The sequence below is a fragment of the Onychostruthus taczanowskii genome, unplaced genomic scaffold, assembly GCF_017590055.1.
Source record: "Onychostruthus taczanowskii isolate IOZ18803 unplaced genomic scaffold, ASM1759005v1 scaffold115, whole genome shotgun sequence".
NCBI lineage: Eukaryota > Metazoa > Chordata > Aves > Passeriformes > Passeridae > Onychostruthus > Onychostruthus taczanowskii.
Genome location: NW_024498183.1, coordinates 997977 through 1016543, shown reverse-complemented (window position 1 = coordinate 1016543; position 18567 = coordinate 997977). Strand labels below are relative to the sequence as shown.

At 35.4% G+C, this 18567-nt stretch overlaps 1 protein-coding gene across 2 annotated transcripts in view; it reads left to right on the top strand.

The window, feature by feature from the left end:
- ATP9B (ATPase phospholipid transporting 9B (putative)) overlaps nt 1–18567 on the top strand; it is a 155101-nt gene that overhangs the window by 90548 nt on the left and 45986 nt on the right. For both annotated transcript variants that reach the window (XM_041427466.1, XM_041427465.1), the window contains exon 12: nt 14506–14666. In XM_041427466.1, the coding sequence (XP_041283400.1) occupies nt 14506–14666 (161 nt within the window). The remainder of the gene's footprint in view (nt 1–14505; nt 14667–18567) is intronic.

Genomic DNA, 18567 nt, shown 5'->3' with positions numbered 1-18567 from the left:
CCATTAGCAATGCTTTTCAAGTAGTAATGTATATATTTTTATAATCTTCTTCTTTACATTGTTCTCCTCAAAAGTTCTAAAATGGTAGTACTACAAATGGGAAACTGAGGCACAAGAGATAAAGGAGACGTTGTGGGGGGAAAGCAGAAGAGCCACAAAAGAAACGGGAAATGAGAGTGGTCAGTTTAAGCTATTCAGCTTCATTTCTCATCCAACCTAGCTGAATGTTTTACAGCACTCTTAGGTTTCAAAATCCACTAATTTTGGATATGTGTGCATGTGATGTGTATGGGTTTGTGTGTACGTGATGCCTGTAGCCTTAAAGTTGATCCTCATGTATCTTCTTTGGCATCTTAAAAAAATTAGATCAACACTTGCTTATCTACTTCGCTGTTATATCCCCAAGCTAAAGTTGTTCCATGATGTGGCCTGCTATCATTTCACAAGTTAAAGTTACAGAATAACCTATGCCCTAACTTCTTATTTGTTCTGAAACCAACAATTAAACATATCATGCAGTTGATATACCAAGGCACGTGCTAGGTCTTTTCTGGCTGCATGGAAGTTGTGTGGTGCACTATGTTGCTGTGTGGTGCCTGAGGCACTCAGCTTGAATGCTGCTCAAGGACCAGGCTGAAGAGGTTGGCTGTGCTGTATTATGGTGCTGCTGCTTGGGACATGGATGTTGAAACACTTTTTCAGTTGGTGCCACTTTCTGTTTACAATCCTATTGCAAGGCAAAGGCAACAATATAGAGTTTAGTTCTAAACAAAATTACTGCTATACAACAGTATACAGAACAAGCTCTGGGGACGGCTCTTCAGTAGTGAGGGAGAATTCTCACTGTACTCTGGGTATACTCCTGAGTTTACTGTGTATTTTAGAGTTCATGCCAAACCCTCCCGCTGATTTTGCAAAGCCATATAATTTATTCACAGCCGTAAAATTCCTACAGTGTTAAATTTATTCCCTATTGCAAAGCTGTAGAAGGATGAAAATTGATATGTGCCAGAATGTTGATGGCAAGCCACAAACCATGTCTAACTTGGAGTTCTAAATTCTGGTGATTCTCATAAAGAATGTTACTTGATGTTCTGTAATCTCTCTCTTCCCTTTTTGGAGACTCTGCTAAAAAAGTTGCTTGGATTTTCTTATCTTAGTATTTTTAGAACATATGTAGGTTAGAATTTGTCTCAGTAGTTCAATGTCATTTCACACTGGTGTTTAAGGAAGGATCAGTGGTGGAATATATAATTTCTGAAGTATTCTATTAATCTATTAAAATAGATTAACCTCACAAAATAGTCAGAACAATTCTTAAAATGGATCAAGTTATGGAATAGCAACAGCATGCCATTCAGCTTATTCACCAGAAATTACATGTATTTTACCTGGGGCAATCTAAGCTAAAATTAATGATTTATGATAAAATAAAGAAATAGTTTGAAATGTTGTCATTCTGCAGGAAACAGTGCAAAAGGGAGATTTTCTGCACATTTGGCTTGTGTGGATCCCAGTAAGCTCTCAAAGAGGCAGACCCTGATGGCTATTTCCTCTCAGCTGCTGCCTCCACTGCTGCCAATCAGCTGAGAGAGTTTGCTTTTACCTTTACATTGCTCCTTATGGCTTTGTTGCCATTCAGAATTTAATCATTTCCTTGGCAAAATGCAGCTGCTGGGAGATGAGAGGGTAGGGGCAAAGCTCAGAGGGTACTTGGAACCTCATCCCATGGCTTAGAACTGCACTATTTTCGAAAGGCTCTACCTGCAAGGCCTTGCTGGCCTTGAGCAAGCCGAAGTGGTGGCAACTAAAATACTGATGTTGTGGAAGGAGGCTGCTGTGCATTTTCCTTGTACATTAAGGTAGTGTTCTGTGCACTTGGTGTTTGTTAATAAAAACAATGTACCACAGTCAGCACTTTTTTTTAGTTGTTTTTTTTTTTTTTTTCTTTATTGTGTGTATTTTATTGGAAATCTGAAACCTTATTTCTGGAATTATTTTTTCCTTAGTTAAGATCCATGTGTTTTTTTGATGTATAGTTCCAAAAACTTGATGCTGCAACTGTGTAGAAAGTCAGGTGTGCCTAAGGTCCTTATGAACTCTAGCTGTTATTAGGAAAAGCCTATATAATGTTGTTTGCGTAATTTTCATTATTGCTGCAATTGTTTTCATATTTTTCTGAATAAGCTTAATTTTTTCAATATGGAAAGGAATTCTATAAGAAAGAACAGAGATATTAGTTTTAGTGATGGGTAAGTTGAAAGTATATTGATTATTATTTTTTACAAGTATTAGGAAAGAGGGATGTCCCAAATGTCAGAAACAAGGATGTTTAAGACCTGGAGAGCATTCTTAGAATAGGTACTCATCCAATTTTCAAAACTTCTATTTGGATGCTTACAAACATTAATTATTGTTTACTGTTATTATTGGATAGCCTTCTCTTTGTGTAGAGCAAGTATAAAAAAAACATCTTTTGAGGTTTTTATGTGACTCAATAATTCATGCAACTGAAATCTCCTGTATTTCTCTAATTACTGGAGGCTCAGAAACCATCATGATTCACGTGACCTGAAACTTTAGTCTGCAGTGATGGATATCTAGAAGGAAAGTTCTCTCCATATCAGAACATAGTATTTGTTTTGGTGTAGGCTGAACATAGTGATCATAACTAAGATAATTTACTGAGTTGTGTTTGACACTTGAAGTAACAAGCTTGTCATAATCTTAACAAATACAGTCTTTGCCCTTCTTTTTTTACCTCAGTTCAGAGAGCAAGCCTATGGATACACTGAGCATTAAAATCAGCATTCCAGCTTGTACCAGATGAAAATAATGTGGTTTAGATTGTAGACTAGTTTGTAAAGAGTGGATTGCTCTTCATATTCTTAAAGCTCATTTCCTTCCCATCATATCTTTTGGAATGTGTCCCAAAATACTGTTTATACAAAACAGCATTCAGTTTCATCTCTTTTATGATTTTGAGACATTGTGGAATCTTTCCTTAATCTCATAGTCTCCAAGGAATCCACTCAAATGTTTTCTTTTATAAAAGCAAAGACAGATGACTTGTGACTCAGCTCAAGAAAGAAAATAAGATTCTTACTGATGCCTACTGGGTTTGAGGGATAGGATTTTTTTGGTTGTTTTTTTGTTAAGCCTCTCACATACAGCTCTTTTTCTAGTCTAAGTTTGACAGTGGTTGGACAGTTGTTTATTTCGGGTTTTTTGAAAGACCTGTTGAAAGACTTTTTGATTCAGTTTGTTGTGATTCCCTGCTATATGTATGGTCTCTGGAAGAGATTCAGCCAGCGCCAGTCCTCTGCTTTATATTCAATATATCTTTCTTCTGACTACCTTACTCCTTGACTTGTTCTGCTTCTCCACCCTGTTACTCTGGTCTGTCTAATACTTTTACTAGTTCCACTTACCTCTTTCTTTCTTTCTTTCTTTCTTTGCACTTCTTACACATTTGTTTTTCCTCTGACAAGATAGTACATTTGCGAAAAAGAAAGTTTATGTCTGTGATCAGATGAAATTATCAAATAATAATCTCTCACAATTTGTTTACCTTGAAAAATGCTGTCTTGGTTAGTGTGCTCTCATTTTGTGATGATAAAAGATAATAATCCTGGTTCACCTCTTCAGCTCTTACCTGCATCTTTCCATGGGTTCCTTCCTCCTTAGCCTATCCAGCCCTGTCACCTTCCTTTTAAAGCTACTTTCGTCACAACTCATGTATCTTTCATCTGCTCTGCTATCGAGTTGTTGGCTCCAACTTGTGAATGCATGGTTGATTTTTTTTTAACAGTTTTATGCACAGGAAGAGATTCCCCATGAGCAGCTGAGTAGCCATTTCATTGACTTTATCTATACATATTTTTGAAATTCCCAAAGGTTCTCTGGCTGTATGTCCAGCTCTTATTCTCATTTTCGGGTGTTTGTTTCAGATATTACTGTATCATTACTTTCTCCTTTGTCCTTCCTTGGCTTGTTGAGGTAGTTCATACAGTACCTAGTGCAGTGCTGTGCTCCATCTAAGGGGATCTCATTCTCGATTTGCAGCTAAAAAAATTGAAGCAAATTTGTGTGTATTTATAAATTTGGAGATTGTGGGAATTAATTTTTGCAAATGAGATACACCTAATTGTGTTTCAGCTGTGAAACAGTACTTTTGAGGGCACAGCAGAAGTGTGGAGGGGCATCCATTAAAGCGTTGTATTCCACGTATGAATCTTCCCCTGGCCTTTTTTCCCTCTTGCATTGGAGCATGTAATCAGTCAGTATCTTACTGTTTAAGAAAAAGTGTGTTTATGTATTCCCTCCTTTGGGACACCAGTTTGAATTGTTTAGCAGATACATTAGCTGATGTTCCTACTAGTTTTGTAATGACTCTCCCCATTGTGAGGTTAAGACATGCTCTGTATGCGCTGTTTTATTTTTAAATGTATTTAATTCTGTAAACACTAGGTGAGTGTTTTTAATGCCTTGCATAATATTTTATATTCTATTTTGACCTTCCAATTTTCTTTGAGAACGTGAATAATTTATTTCTAAGTACTGAAGTGTTTTATAGTTGTACTGCACAACAGTTTCCTTGTGGAAGGTCTGCTAGCTTCCAATGACCCTTAGCTACCATCTGGTACAAATTCAAAGTGCTTCTGTCATCTGCTCCTAATTGCTGTCACCTGCATATTGCAGTGACTGAGCAACTTGGAGTGCAGTAAAGCAGGAGGCATACTGCTTTGTATAGCTGCAATCGATCCATAATACCCATGATTTCTTTATTAATATTAATTTAATAATAAAAGAAGTACATGCCTCATGAAATGATATGAATTAATATAAATGACATTTCATGTTTATTTTAGTAACTTTTAGGGTTTAATCTGACATTCAAAAATGCGTGTAGATTTGTATTAGAAATACATTATTTCGGTATTCTTCAGCCTGTTTATTCTGCTGAGATTGTTCAAACTGAATCTTACAGAAGAGTTCTTTAATCTTTTTTGTAAGCTGATAAGCTTTAGTCAGGGCATTAGCCTACAGCACCATATTATATTAATGTATTTTACTTGTAATTTAGAGAACAAGAACAATATCCTGATCTGAAGGCTAAACTGTCCCCTGTGGCACTTGCACAGCTGATAATCGTGAACTAGAAAGATGTGTATATCAAATAGTTTACAAAATGAAGCCAGCTGTGTTTCCCTACATACTGTGGCTTCCTGACATGCATCATTAAACCTTATTAGCTACTTCCTTTTACAAAGATTCTTGTAGTCTTGAACATCGCATATTAACATTTTCTGCCCCTCCAACTGGAAATTATTTGCTTTATTGCAGAGTGTCAACTTGCTCTAGTTTCTGATATGCGTTCTAATTGGTACTTTGGAGTATAATCATAGTGAAATACCACTCAGTGCATTTCTTTCTTTGGAAAATTAATACAGACCTTTTCACTTCATCTGTCAGTCTGTGCAACTTTTCACACAATTCCCAACTGTTGGGATTGCTTGCAAACCATTAAGTATGAAGTGGTTCATAAAATGTTTTTAAGAATATAAACACAAAAAGAAGGAGTTGACTTTTATGGTAAGATTTTGTTGTTGTTGTTGCTTACTTAATAGAAATAAAGCTATTTCAGCGGATAAATTTAATGATGTAAAAAACCTCAAAAATGTAGTGATATCATAAAGTTAATTTTTGTTGTTCAGATGAGGCTTTCTTTAATAAAACCACCATCCTGCACACATGCACAAATGCACCACTTGATTGCTGAATTCTGATAATGAAATTCAGCTCTTAAACCTTAGGAAAGCAGAATTTTTGAAATATTAATCTCTCTGTGGGTAAAAACAAATTTAGAATTAAGTAAAAAATTAAAATATGTGTTATGTATATGCATTTGTACATATTTACAGCTCTTTTGTGTATCTGACAAGAAAGACAATTAAATACTTCTGATCTCTATGGACAACATTTTGGAAAATATTATTCCAGAGCCTTATTTGTTTGTATGATCCCAAGAATAATTTCAAAGCAACATGTTCTGTTAATTGTGTTGAAATATATTTTGTGTTTATTTTAGGACAGAAGAAGGCACTAGTAACACAGACATTATATAGATTATGAATAACAACATGTAACTGTATAAAGAAAAAAAAATTAAGAACCATCTTAAAAACCTTTTTGTTGATATTCCTCAACTAAAAAGTTTGATATTTGTTTCAGATAGACAGTTTTATTTGTAAACACATCAGTGCATTAAAATTGAGCTAGCAATTTTCGAGCTCAGGTCATAATTTCTTCTACACATTTGAATCTGAAAATTGATGTTTTTGCATAATACCTAGTAAGAAATTGCACATCAAATCTTATCTAGAAGTCTTCACTGAGAAGATTGTTTTTCTCAGTGAATGTGCCTTAAATGGCTGTGGACATTTGCTCTGGATTTATTTTGGGTATTTCTACTCAGACTTGAAGAAGGGTCACTCCCCTTTCTTGGGCATTTTTCCATATATTTTGACATTTAATTAAACTTTTAGGAGACTACTGCTAATTTCCCACTGGACGGAGCAGCTTTCAAGGTCCTGTTTAATTTTGAAGTAAAAAACAAGTTTTTCTTTCAATATGTATCTCAGGCTTTTTGAATAATTTCTTCTCGGTTTGCAGGCTAACAGGATTTTATACTTCAGAATACCTAGGTGCAGAGACAAAAGTTTGATGCAGTCAAAATGCTCTTTCTCAGTTCCTTTCTCACACATTTTTCCATTTATTCTTGAATATTATTATATATAAATATACATTCATATTCCTTATGAATAGGATTCAGATTTAAATGCTTCAAAACAAACTTTGAGATGCTTTGTGTTGTGTGGCTGTTCATTTTTTTAACCAGATTTCCTGTGCAAGAATACCTGGATGGTTGTGTTTGTATCTGGACCTGTGCTGAGACAGGTTCAATGATGGACATGGAGGGAGGTTGTAGAAATGCTCCACCAATTAATGAATCAGTGCATACTGCCAATTGTAATTCTTGATTCAAGAACTTTATTCATTCTTTTTCATTTTTTGGCTAATCCATCTTTGGAAAGTTTCCTCAGTCACTTTAATAATCTATGTGTTCTATCTACTGTATTACCTTATTTACATTTCCATGAAGAAAGGTTGCAGCTCTGATTTCCATCTCATTTGTGGCATAAGCACCAACTTAATATATCAGTGTTTCTCATTGAAGTTTTTTTCCAACTTTCATTAACTTTTAAAATAACAAGGTGTAATAAAATAAAATGTATGTAATTTACCTAGAAAGAAATTTTAAAAATGCACCTCTGAATTTAACCTCTAATAAGATGAAAGGAAAGCATATCCTTTCTACTGTTTTTAAGCTTACTTTCAGTTTGAGATAAAATGAAATTGTGAAATTTTAAAGTAAGCTTAGACTTTCTGGGTCCTTGGCTTCATTTATTTAATTATATTCTTAATGGAAAAATTGACATGTGTTTTGATAACCTTAGCTCTGACCTCTCTTACCCCAGCCCTGTGTGAGATTAAACTCATTATAAAATGTAATAATCTCTGCTAATAGCTTAATCTAGATAGTCTGTGAGGAGATGAGTTACTAACACCTTCTTTCGAATGTGGAGTACAGAAATGTTGGATTTCTAGAGGGATACATTTTCCAGTATTCAGTTTCAAAGATGTCTTTGAGAAAGCTGTAAGGTTCTCATACCATTTATGAAATATGATTAAACTTACTGTGTCATATGTAAAACCCACAAATTCAATCCCTACTATGAAAATACTACATTTGTGCAGTTTTCTATTTGAAAAAGTTATTTAGACCAGTCAGCCACATGGTCTGATGTGTAGATTCTAGTAATAGATTACTATTCCCAACATTTATGCAAATGAAAGAGCTAGCTGTTGTTGTCAATTTGGTAGGTCCCTTTTTTTTCTTGAAGGAAATAGTACCCATTACTGAGCTTTTTTTTTTTTACATATATGTCAAATTTTTTCATTCATGTATTTATTTATATGCAAATTTTACATAATAAAAGTTTTGGAACCAGTTTTCTCTGTGCTAATTTTGCAGTTATTTTGGTGCAGCTAATTGTCTTAATCTGTGAGAGAGTAAATAATGTCTTTTAACCTGTTCAGATTTGAAAAAATGCCATCTCCATTGAGTGTGTTTAAACAATAGTGTGTAATGTGTAAAGCTGTTTATTCTGTATTCTGACCCTTGAAAGACCTGATTACATGACAGCGTCCTAGAAAAGTCTTGAGTTGAAGCTGATGATGGCTGAGCTTAAAGAAGGTATAACAAGCACATGTGAAAGGTACATATGAAATATAAATCTGATTATAAAGTTCCAGTGTAAAATCAAGCACTTTTAAATCCTGCTCTTCCCCCATCCCCGAGAATTCCATGTCTTAGCAATATTGGTCAGATATAAGGAGGATTGCGAGTGCTTAGAAACTCTAAATGTCTTCTGTGCTGTGTACCTAGATCTTTTCAAATTGAATAAAACCCTGACGAATTAGAGTTTCACTATGTGAATGCTTTTCATTGAAATTTCCAGTATGACTAGTTATCTTAGATTACTGAAGCAATTATTCTAAATTGATGGGTGGTCTCAATGAAATGTTTTCAACTGGTAGTTTTTAGTAGGAGGAGAGCCTGTAATATAGCACAGTCCCTGTATGGATACCGGAATTCCAGGGGCTGTTAACCTTTTCGATTTCCTAACGTGCTCTGTATACGGTTTAATCATTCGCGTTCGTGACAAATACGTAGCGAAGTCGGAGAACATATGGTCGCACAGCATCTGACTGCTGCTGCCTTAAGGTGCCAGACTGTGGCTGTATAAAGGTGTGTGGAGTGTAGCGTTTCGCCGCGGAGGAGCCCGCACAGCGCGAGTGCGCGATCGGGAGTGTCAGAGGCGCTCAGTAACTCCGAGCGTTCCCCGCCGCCCGAGCCTCCTGCGGCACAGGCGGGCGCGGGCGCCCTCTGCTGACCAAAGCGCGCGTGGCAGCGCTGCCCGCCCCAGCCTCCCCTGCCGCCTTCGGGCAAAGCGGAGCGAAAGCCAAATACCCGCGGCTTGGCTTCGTTGCTCTGCGTAAAGACTCGTTCTAAGAACAAACGTCGGATTGAAGAGTATTTAGAGACAGTGCTGTAGTTTCCCAAACCGCAAAAGTGTTAATGAAAGCCAGATTTATGGTCAGAAGGATATTAAGAACGAGTCGTGTTCAGTTTCTCTCATTGGGATCATTTGAAACAGTGTGTTTTACTACAAAAAGAGTAAATTGCTGGTATTCAGGTAAACCAGGATACAATTGAAAAAGAAGACACATTTAGGAAGGTTATGAAATCTGTGACTAGCATTCGACAAAACAAGTGCCTTTCTTCAAACAACTGAGCCCTACCAAAGTGCAGTTGTGGAAATAGCTCACTTACGGTTTTTATTGCAGTAGACAACTAGAGAGAGCTAAGCATCTCTAAAATCCTGGAGAGGACTCTCAAGCTTCAATTTGAGTATCCAGACTCAGATGATGTTGAGTCTGGTAAAGGCAACAATATAAAAGAATGGTGTGAGTCCTCTTTTTTTTTTTTTTTTTTTTTTTTTTTTCCTTTTAGAATTATAGATATTTCTATTTTGAAAAGGGGAATTCTGCTTCCAAAGTGATTCATTTATTTCAAAACACATAAATATTAATTTATGAATAGTGTGTTAAAGTAAAGCCAGGCAAGTCAGAAGGGTAATTTCAAAACAATAATAATAATAGTATTGTGCTTTTAAGAGCAGTTAAACCTCTGGTATTGAATATGCATCAAGACACTACAGAAATGTACTTGAGCTTCTGTTTCATTGGACAATGAACTATATTGCTTCTTGAGTTGTAAAATTTCTGCTGTTTTCAATGCCTATGCATTGGAGGCGGACTGATTTATGTACGAATAAAGAGAAGTAATTTGTTTTTTTGGGGGTACAATTAACACTAAATATCTAAAATTATTTGTTGCAATCAGTGTACAAATGACATAATTCAGTTCCATAAAACTGCAGTATTAACATGATAACAAATATTTCAGTTTGCTCAAAGGTTCGGTTGCATGAAGGATGAATATTTTTTTTGCCAAAGGTAAGACAGAAAATGTTACTGGAATCAAATGAACTATTTTCTGGTAATTACTTCTGCATAAGTCAAATGGAGTGGACTAAATAAGTAAAATTTATTTCAGTTTTATGAACTTAAGTAGATCAGTCCTCCCCCTGCATTATTGCTCAATTCCAAAATTAATTTTAAACTGCTCAATTTTAAAACCTGTAAAAGGTTTATAGTGCTTCACAAAATATTTTCAAGATTTCATTGTTGCTCTTGCAGCTAAACCAGTGATGAGACTATGTCTGAAAATTGATATCACAAAAAGCAGGGATAGGTGACTTTTTTTACTAAATGGTGGCTTTATATATTTTTGTGTTTTCTTTGCTTTTCCCACCTTCGAATCTACTCATTAAAAGAATGAAAAAGATATTGATTAAACAATGTACCATACTGTATGCAAGATTTGGTAGGTTTGACATTAATCCAGTCAGGTTTGTAGAGAAACATATTTATGCAGACTATTGCATGAGCAGAGGGAATTAAGGCAAGATGCTTCCTAAACCTGAATTTACTTGTTTTGATTCATAGTTATATTTATCTTAATGTGGTTACCTGGATTGCTGAGCAGCCAAGACTTTGAATCATAGGAGACTTAAGAAAGAAGAAACATTTACAGATTCCAAAGTTGCTCTTTGTGGTTTTAGTGTCAAAGATTAAGGTAGGTAGATAAGGATGTGTCGCTTTATTTAGCCTTTAAACACAGATTAGTAATCTGTTATTTCCAGGGACTATGGGGAGGGTTTAACAGACTACTGAAGAAAGTCATGGGGGTTTGGATAAATGCCGCTGACTGTACAGTAGAATATATATATAATTTTTTATAAATAATAGAATGCTACTAATAATTTTTCTTAGGCAGATCTTGTTTTTGTCACCCTGCAGCTGAAAGATGTATTATTTGAATTTTAGTATTTTTAAATATTTACTGTTACATACCGTTTACAAATAAGTGTAGGCTACAGTTAATGGAAACATATATAATATACTAGTATTCAAGGCGATAAATTAATTTCAGAGCATGTATTAAAAATAGAAAGAAATGTTTATGTTTGCAGTGCAAATTAAAATCCAAGTCCCTCTCAAACATGCATACCATGAAATTTCATTGTAGTCAATGTAGTGTTTGACAGTGCAGAACCAGGCTGATTACTGAAATATAATTACCTTTGTGGAGGAATTTGGTTGCAGGGGGAAGTCTGTGTCCTAAGACTGTGCCATAATACTTCAGTAGTATTAAAGTAGGGCATTTAAAGGCTATTCGTGAGCAATTATTTCTAATGCACTTGAAACTGTAATTGAATAAAAAATGGCTGCACTACACTATGTTGAGAAAACTTTGCCATTTTAGAACATTTAGTTATCAAATTTTGCATTTCAGTATTCTAGCATTTTAAAAGTTCTCATTTTCAAAGTAATATACATTTTATAGTGCTAAAAGAATTGTTCTATTGCTACAATAATAGCTTCAGAAGATAACCTTCCCTAAAAGTTAAGCATCTAGGGCAGTATTGTTGTTCAGATTGTATTTCAGTAACCAGAAAAGTTCTTCTTGTTTTCAGCTTTTTAATTAAATTAAGACTTTTCTCATAAGATAACGAATTATACCTTGTGACCCAAAATGTAAAGTGTAGACTTTGAATCATTCCCTCATTCAAATATGAAGTATTTGAAAAACTTGTCAGCTTTTTTACCACGCAAGTAGACAATTGATGGTATAAGCCATTACTTTATTGAGAACCATTAGCTATTTAAAACTCTGTGCATAAATTAAAGAGGAGCTAAATGGATTTGTGGCTGTTGCCATTAGTAGCATTTTAAATTATACAGGCAATTATTGTGTTCATTTTCATTATCGTAGAGTAGCCCCTTTGCAAAACTATTGTGGTTTTCTTAGACATTACATACAAATTTTCCCTTGGAGATTAAAATTTCCAGTGATGTCTTTAATTTTGTTAAGTTGTTTCAAACAGAACAAATATTATGACAAGTAGAAGAAAATTTGTTTTACTAATATGGGAAATAAACTTGGAAAATTACTGCAATTCTTAATTCATCCATTTCTAATATTTTCATAGTTATTCTAGTTACTATTTTCCAAAGAAAATAAATAGCTTTTGGAAGATGGCATATTTTACAAATGCTTTGGTAAAATCACAGTCTAGTTAAAATGAAGTTTATCCATTTTTCCAATATTCAGATGCATTTTAGAGAATGTTAGTGAATTTCTACATGAAATTTATCTGGATAGTTCAGCGGCGTTTCATTAGTTGACTGCAGAATTAAACTAATTAAGCATCTTTTAGTACATTGGAGTAACTAGTTTTTGAGAAATGGAGAATGCATTTCTATTAAAACTTACTTTCTTTGTGTGCCTTCTTTAGTAGAATTTTGCAATTGACTTTACTTACTATAGTAAAAAAAATACTAACATTTACCATGACCAACAGTATGATCTATATTAAAAAGAATCGCATTATTAGTAGCAAAGCAAGTTTTCTTGAGAAAAAGATTTATAGTGTGAAAAGTTTTTCAGCATTGACTTTTTTATTATCATAACACCTCTCCAAACACATTTTTTTGGGTCCCAAACTTGAATTCACATCTGTCTTCATCAATTAGAAAGGTATTAATGCTTTGAGTTAGCTACATATGAATGTGCAGTGGGCTAAATGTAATGTTTCTGTCCTAAAAATGGCATTCTTTCCTAAGAAGCTCTTTATTCATTTCTCTTCTGGGGTGGGGTTTTTTATGGGGGGTGGAGAGGGGAGAGATAGGCTTTCACTACCATGATGCAGGGGAAAAAAAAGTGTGAGGTAGTAGTTATGCATATTGCAAGACAGTGATTCTTTATTTTATTACAAAAAAAGACCAACTCTAGAAGGCCAGATTAAATCATTCCTTTCACTTTTTAATGGGATTTGGATGAATAGAGTAAAATATGCACTTTGCATTCATTGATAGCATCTTTAGGTTGAGGTAATTGAGTCTTTTTTCCCTGACTGAATGAATAATGACTTCATCTGATCCTCAGCGAGGCCTGAAACTTAGGCTGCCTTTGTCAACGCAAAAAGATCTGGGCTTTGAAACATGCTCTACTTCCCTGGCTTCATTTTTCTTCATTTTAATCCAAAAACCTATTTTTCTCAATAATTCAAGCATAAACTATGTAGTAGTTGAAGCAGCGGAAATTGCAAGATATTTGTCCTCGTTGTGCTGCTTTTTAAATGCAGCTGATAAATCAGCCACTGTGGTCTTCAGCTGCCTGGTTCTCTAGGGAAGGGACAGCCCATGTGTAAGCAAGATTGCTGGAATTTTTAAGAACTATATTTAAAGTGCTTCTTTTGCAGACTGTTTGTTATCTAAGGAAGTGTTATGTTTTACTGCTCTTACTGGCAAGACTTGGAGATAAAAGGGGCATCTGTGATGGGGCCTAGGAAACTCTTCCTGACATGATTTTCCCACATATTTTACTGACTACTAGAGCATCCAAAAAAGTGGATTAAAAATACCCTAGCTTACATCATACATTATTGAAATGGTGAGAGTCTTGGTTACATAGCTTAAATATATTTTTTTCTTGAGAAACAGTGGATGAAGGATAGCTTCTCCTAATGTTTTACTTAAAATGTTTCTAAATCAAATACCTTTATATTCATTTGAAGTTGAAGCCCTGTTTCACTATATTGGTTTGAAAATGGATATTCTCCTAGATTGTTGGTTTTACTATTATATTGGATAAGTGAAAGCTTTTTACAGTTAAAAGTAATTTCTGTGGCATTGGTTCAGATTTACAGAGTGGGATGAGAGCACAGTGATGAGTTGCAGTGCACTTGTCACGTGAATAAGTCACAGGCTCCGTCCCATGTGCCTGTTGGTTCTTGAATCTAACAGGTATTTGATCTTCTAGCAGTCAATGAGCTCCCTACAAATGTAATACACCATACCAGTATTTTTGCTGCAAGCATGACAGAAGAAAATTGTCCCTGCTCATTTGTTAATCTGTAATTATCTTTTCTCCTTGCCCTTCTGTGTTCCTGTCCTAGAGCAAGGAATGGAGGAAGGGATGTGTCAGACTTGAAGGCATTCAAAAGGCTTGGCTGGGACAGTTCGCATTGGTTCTAGGATTTGTTATTGCCACAAACCCAGGGAACATCTTTTGTGTGCAAGCATAGGAATAACAATCAATGCAATTATCAAAGTTCAGTTAATAGTTACAAGTGCATGGATTTTTAATAGGTAGGAATAACCAAAGCAAATGATCGCTAATTGTTTGCATTGCAGAAGCATAAATTAAGAAAAACTCCTGACTAACTGGATTTCTTTTTCTTCCTTCAGGTTGGCTTGCTGGACCTGGAACTGAATCAACTGACCAAAGCCCTGTTTTTGGCTTTAGTTGCACTATCAGTTGTTATGGTAACTTTGCAAGGATTCGTAGGCCCATGGTATCGCAACCTTTTCCGCTTCCTCCTACTGTTTTCCTATATCATCCCAATCAGGTATGTATAAGAATGAAAGCAAAATACAGTTGCCTAATTTTACTGTCTGTGGCTTTCTTGAAATTTATACTTGCTTCTCATTGCAAAGAAATTGATCTTATCAGGAAGCTGAAGGAGAAGGTGCCAACAAATCTGCTGATTCTTGAAGGATCACTGTACAGAAAACAATACTGTTGTATTTTTTTTGTATAACGTTCATCTTGCTGGAGTAATCAGGATATCTAATCCTTTGCTAGCATAAATGTATTAATAAGGATACAGGGCATAGGAGAAAGTGGTTTCAGGAACCATGCAGTTGAATGAACTGCTAGACACATTATGGAATTTTATTTGTAGTGCTTTAAATACTAAAAATGTTCCATTTCTCTGCTTAAAATACAGACATTTTACCCCAATAATGATTAATTTAAATTGGATGGCTGAATAATGTAAGTGCTCTTTTACAATGAGAGGAGTTTTAACGTGTAACCAAGTAGAGACTTGCCCTGAATTAATTAATTCATTAAGCATGAGTACTGTATATTCAAATTGCAGATAAACTGGAACACGAAATAATATCCATGTGTGTAATCAAGTCTTCTGTGGACACAGAAGTGAGAACACTACCTCTGAACTGAATTATTTTCTTTGCATGGGTATTGCCTTTGCAAAATGGAAATACTGTTTCCTGTTAAAATACCCAGTGTTTAGTTTAAGGTAATTCTTAATTTTAGATCCACTTTAGAAGTGTTCGGTTTGAGATACATCATTCAGTAAGCCCAGTGATCAGCCAGAGTTAGCAGCATCTAAACTGTAGCTAGATTTAAGACCTGTCCCCTCAGGCATGCACACAATATTTAAGTTCATGTAGTAAAGAAAAGAAAAATAACAGGAGGATTTCATTAGGCCTTTTAATCTAAGCTTACATTACTTACACGTTACTGTGATCACATTTTTAAAGTAGGTGTCTGTGTGAAGGAAATTGTATCATATTTGACCAATGGGATACTCAAGAAGTATCTGTCTTAACATTTTATAACTTAAGACTTTATTTTTATAGTACTTTTGTGTTGCAAGAGAAACTGATTCTGTGGGAAGTTGAAGGAGAAGGTTCTGGCAAATCTGCTGGAAACGCAATTTTGGGATATCTTTCTAAACACTGTCACTGTCATAACTCCTTTACTGCTTGAATGATGCTGTTCAGTCATGTTGCCATACACCCCCCCACACACACACAGTTACTGAGTATTAAGCAATTTATCCACGTGAAGCGGCAAAAAGGCCTCCATTCAAATGGCTAAATCTACATTTTACTCAGACATGCACTTTAAAACTTCCAGGAGAGGGGAAAAAGAGCTAAGGATATAAAGGATCACTTCTAACTACAGGATAACTTTTAACCATTTTAATGTCTTTGTTACTGGATGCAAGAGGATTAAGGCCATATAGGGGTTGTAAATAAATTTTACTCTATATCGAAAGTTCAACATATGGCATTGAAAAACATTTTCACTGAGCAGCTAATTTTCAATGTAGGTGTTCTACAGTGGACTTGTGGAATAGCTTTTCTGGAAAAATAACTTCTAGTATGCATCTAATCCGATTTACAATTGTTTGTGAGAGATAATATAAAAACTAAAAGTATTAGAGATTAAGGTTTGTTTAGTTCATGAGACAGGAATTTATCACAGAATGCTTTCCTCCCTAGAGATTTATCTGTTTCTCTACCAAATTTTCTTCAACCCGAATCTTCATAAATACAGGGTTGCTTCCCACACTGTCAGCAAGATGAACAACTCAATCATGCTGGTGTTCAGACTTGACTGCACTTCCCTTCCTCTCTTCTCTATGTTAAGCATGGGAATGACTTAATTTTTAGGCTGTATTTTGAGTGTAAACTCTCAAAGATGTAAATTACAAAGCAAATGGCATCGAAGCACCAGGTGTTGTATCCTCCCATTATTTTTAAAATAGCTATGTGGGGGAAATAATGAACTTAAAGACATAAATGAAATGTCAGAGGTTAGGATTCACTGGTAGAGGCAAAGCATATCTGGATTCAGGCACATATGAAATGTGTCGCTTGATACTTTTAGAGAATTCAGGAGGTTTCTAATTGTGGAGCTTTTTTGGTTTGCAGAGCAAGGGAACTTCCAGGTATGCAATAAAAATAGTTTTTCATGGCTAGACATGTTTGGTGAAGATCATCAAGAAGATGATGATAGAGTTAATAGAGTTTAACTGATCTCTGTGCAGCCTCATCTATAATTAGTAGGAAGAGGAACTTTTCAGATGCTTCAGAAAGAAGCTGGTTCCTTGTGTTTCAGCTGCATCATAAATACTCATCTATATCAGTGTTACTTCACTTTGTGCAGGGTATTACTGTAGGGTATGTAAGACTTTAGAAGTATAAACATAAAACAACTGTAAAAAAAAACCCAACAGCACAACAAAATAAAAACCACCCTGATAAGCAACACTTACCCAACCCTCACCTTCAAAAATCAGCCTCCAACATTGCACACATTCTGTGGTGTACAAGGAATCAAGAAAAATGGAGAAAAAGTAGTAATAAGCAGATATCAAAAGCTTAGTCCATCTCTAAACTTTTTAAGTTAGAATCATTATGCATAAAATGTTTTGAACAGCCCCACATCCCCAGAAACTTTTGGTCCTTGAAAGTGTTTATGTCATTGATGTTTTCTTTTGCCATATGCAGAAACCATAGCCCAGGGAGCCTCCATAGGCAATCTGCTGCCCTGAAAAGTCAAGCTATTTTAATTTCTTAAGATTTATCAGGGAAAGAGGATATAAAGCAAGTCCTTGACAGACTGTTCAAAACAAAGTAAATCTCTCTATGATTATCTTCATCCATTATGAGTTTTGCCATCTTCCTTAGCATTTTTAGGCATTTTTCTAGCTGGCTCTAGCCAACTAGACTGTATCACCTAGTGCAATTGTCACATAGCAAGCTAGCAGTGAGCATGTGTCCTCAGGTGATGCTGCTTTTTGTGATACCAGTTTGGAAGTTCTTAAGTCTGTGATGTCGCCTTTGCTTTATTAATAAGGTGCTTTTGTTGAACAACTTGTATTTTTTGGATTGTCTGTTTTCTGAATGACAAGGGTCAGAGGACAATAACAGTCACGCTAATGAAAAGCCATCAGCCTGGGTGGGGGGAGATTTTTGAATTTTAAGTGCAAGAGAATAGAAGAGGTTTTAATCAGTATGGGGTGCAAGACACCAACTACTACTGAGAAGAAAATTCCAATGTTTATGTGTATGGGTGTAGGAAAGGTGTTAAGGCCTTGTCACAAAATGATTCTGTTCTTTTCCCTGGTCTTGAGTACTAACATGTCTTTATCAACTCACTTGAGCTATCATAGCAAATGGTTCAGAAAGCCCAGGCTTAGAAAGAAAAGACTTAGTGATGGCACTGCCCCTCAAACTGGATCCCCTCCATCACCAGCGGACTTTGTTAATTCATTGTTCAGTCTTCTTCACCACCTTGAAAGACAAAGTGAATTGCACTTTGTGTTGAGGTCTTCTGTATGCTTGGGTTTTGTTTAAAAAAATAAATAATAACTAAATAATGTAGCCAGGAAAGTTTTCCAAGATAATTAGCCAAACAGTGTTTGGTGAAATTGCTGCCTCATGTACAGATGTATGAGTCCTGTAGCTGTATGTGCTTCTGCTTAGTTATTAAGAACTGTAGAGGATTTACCATAAAATTATAAGAATATTGACTGGGGATCTGTTAAAAATGTGTGTCACCCAAGCTCTACATTTAGTAGCAGTTTAAAGCTGGATTAACAGGGGCTTAATCAGCCATCATTTTAGAAGGATCCTTTAGTTTTAGTGTGAACAGAAGCTGAAAAGTCTCTTGTCCTTTCCTTTGTACACCCCAAGGCTCCTTGTCACTGA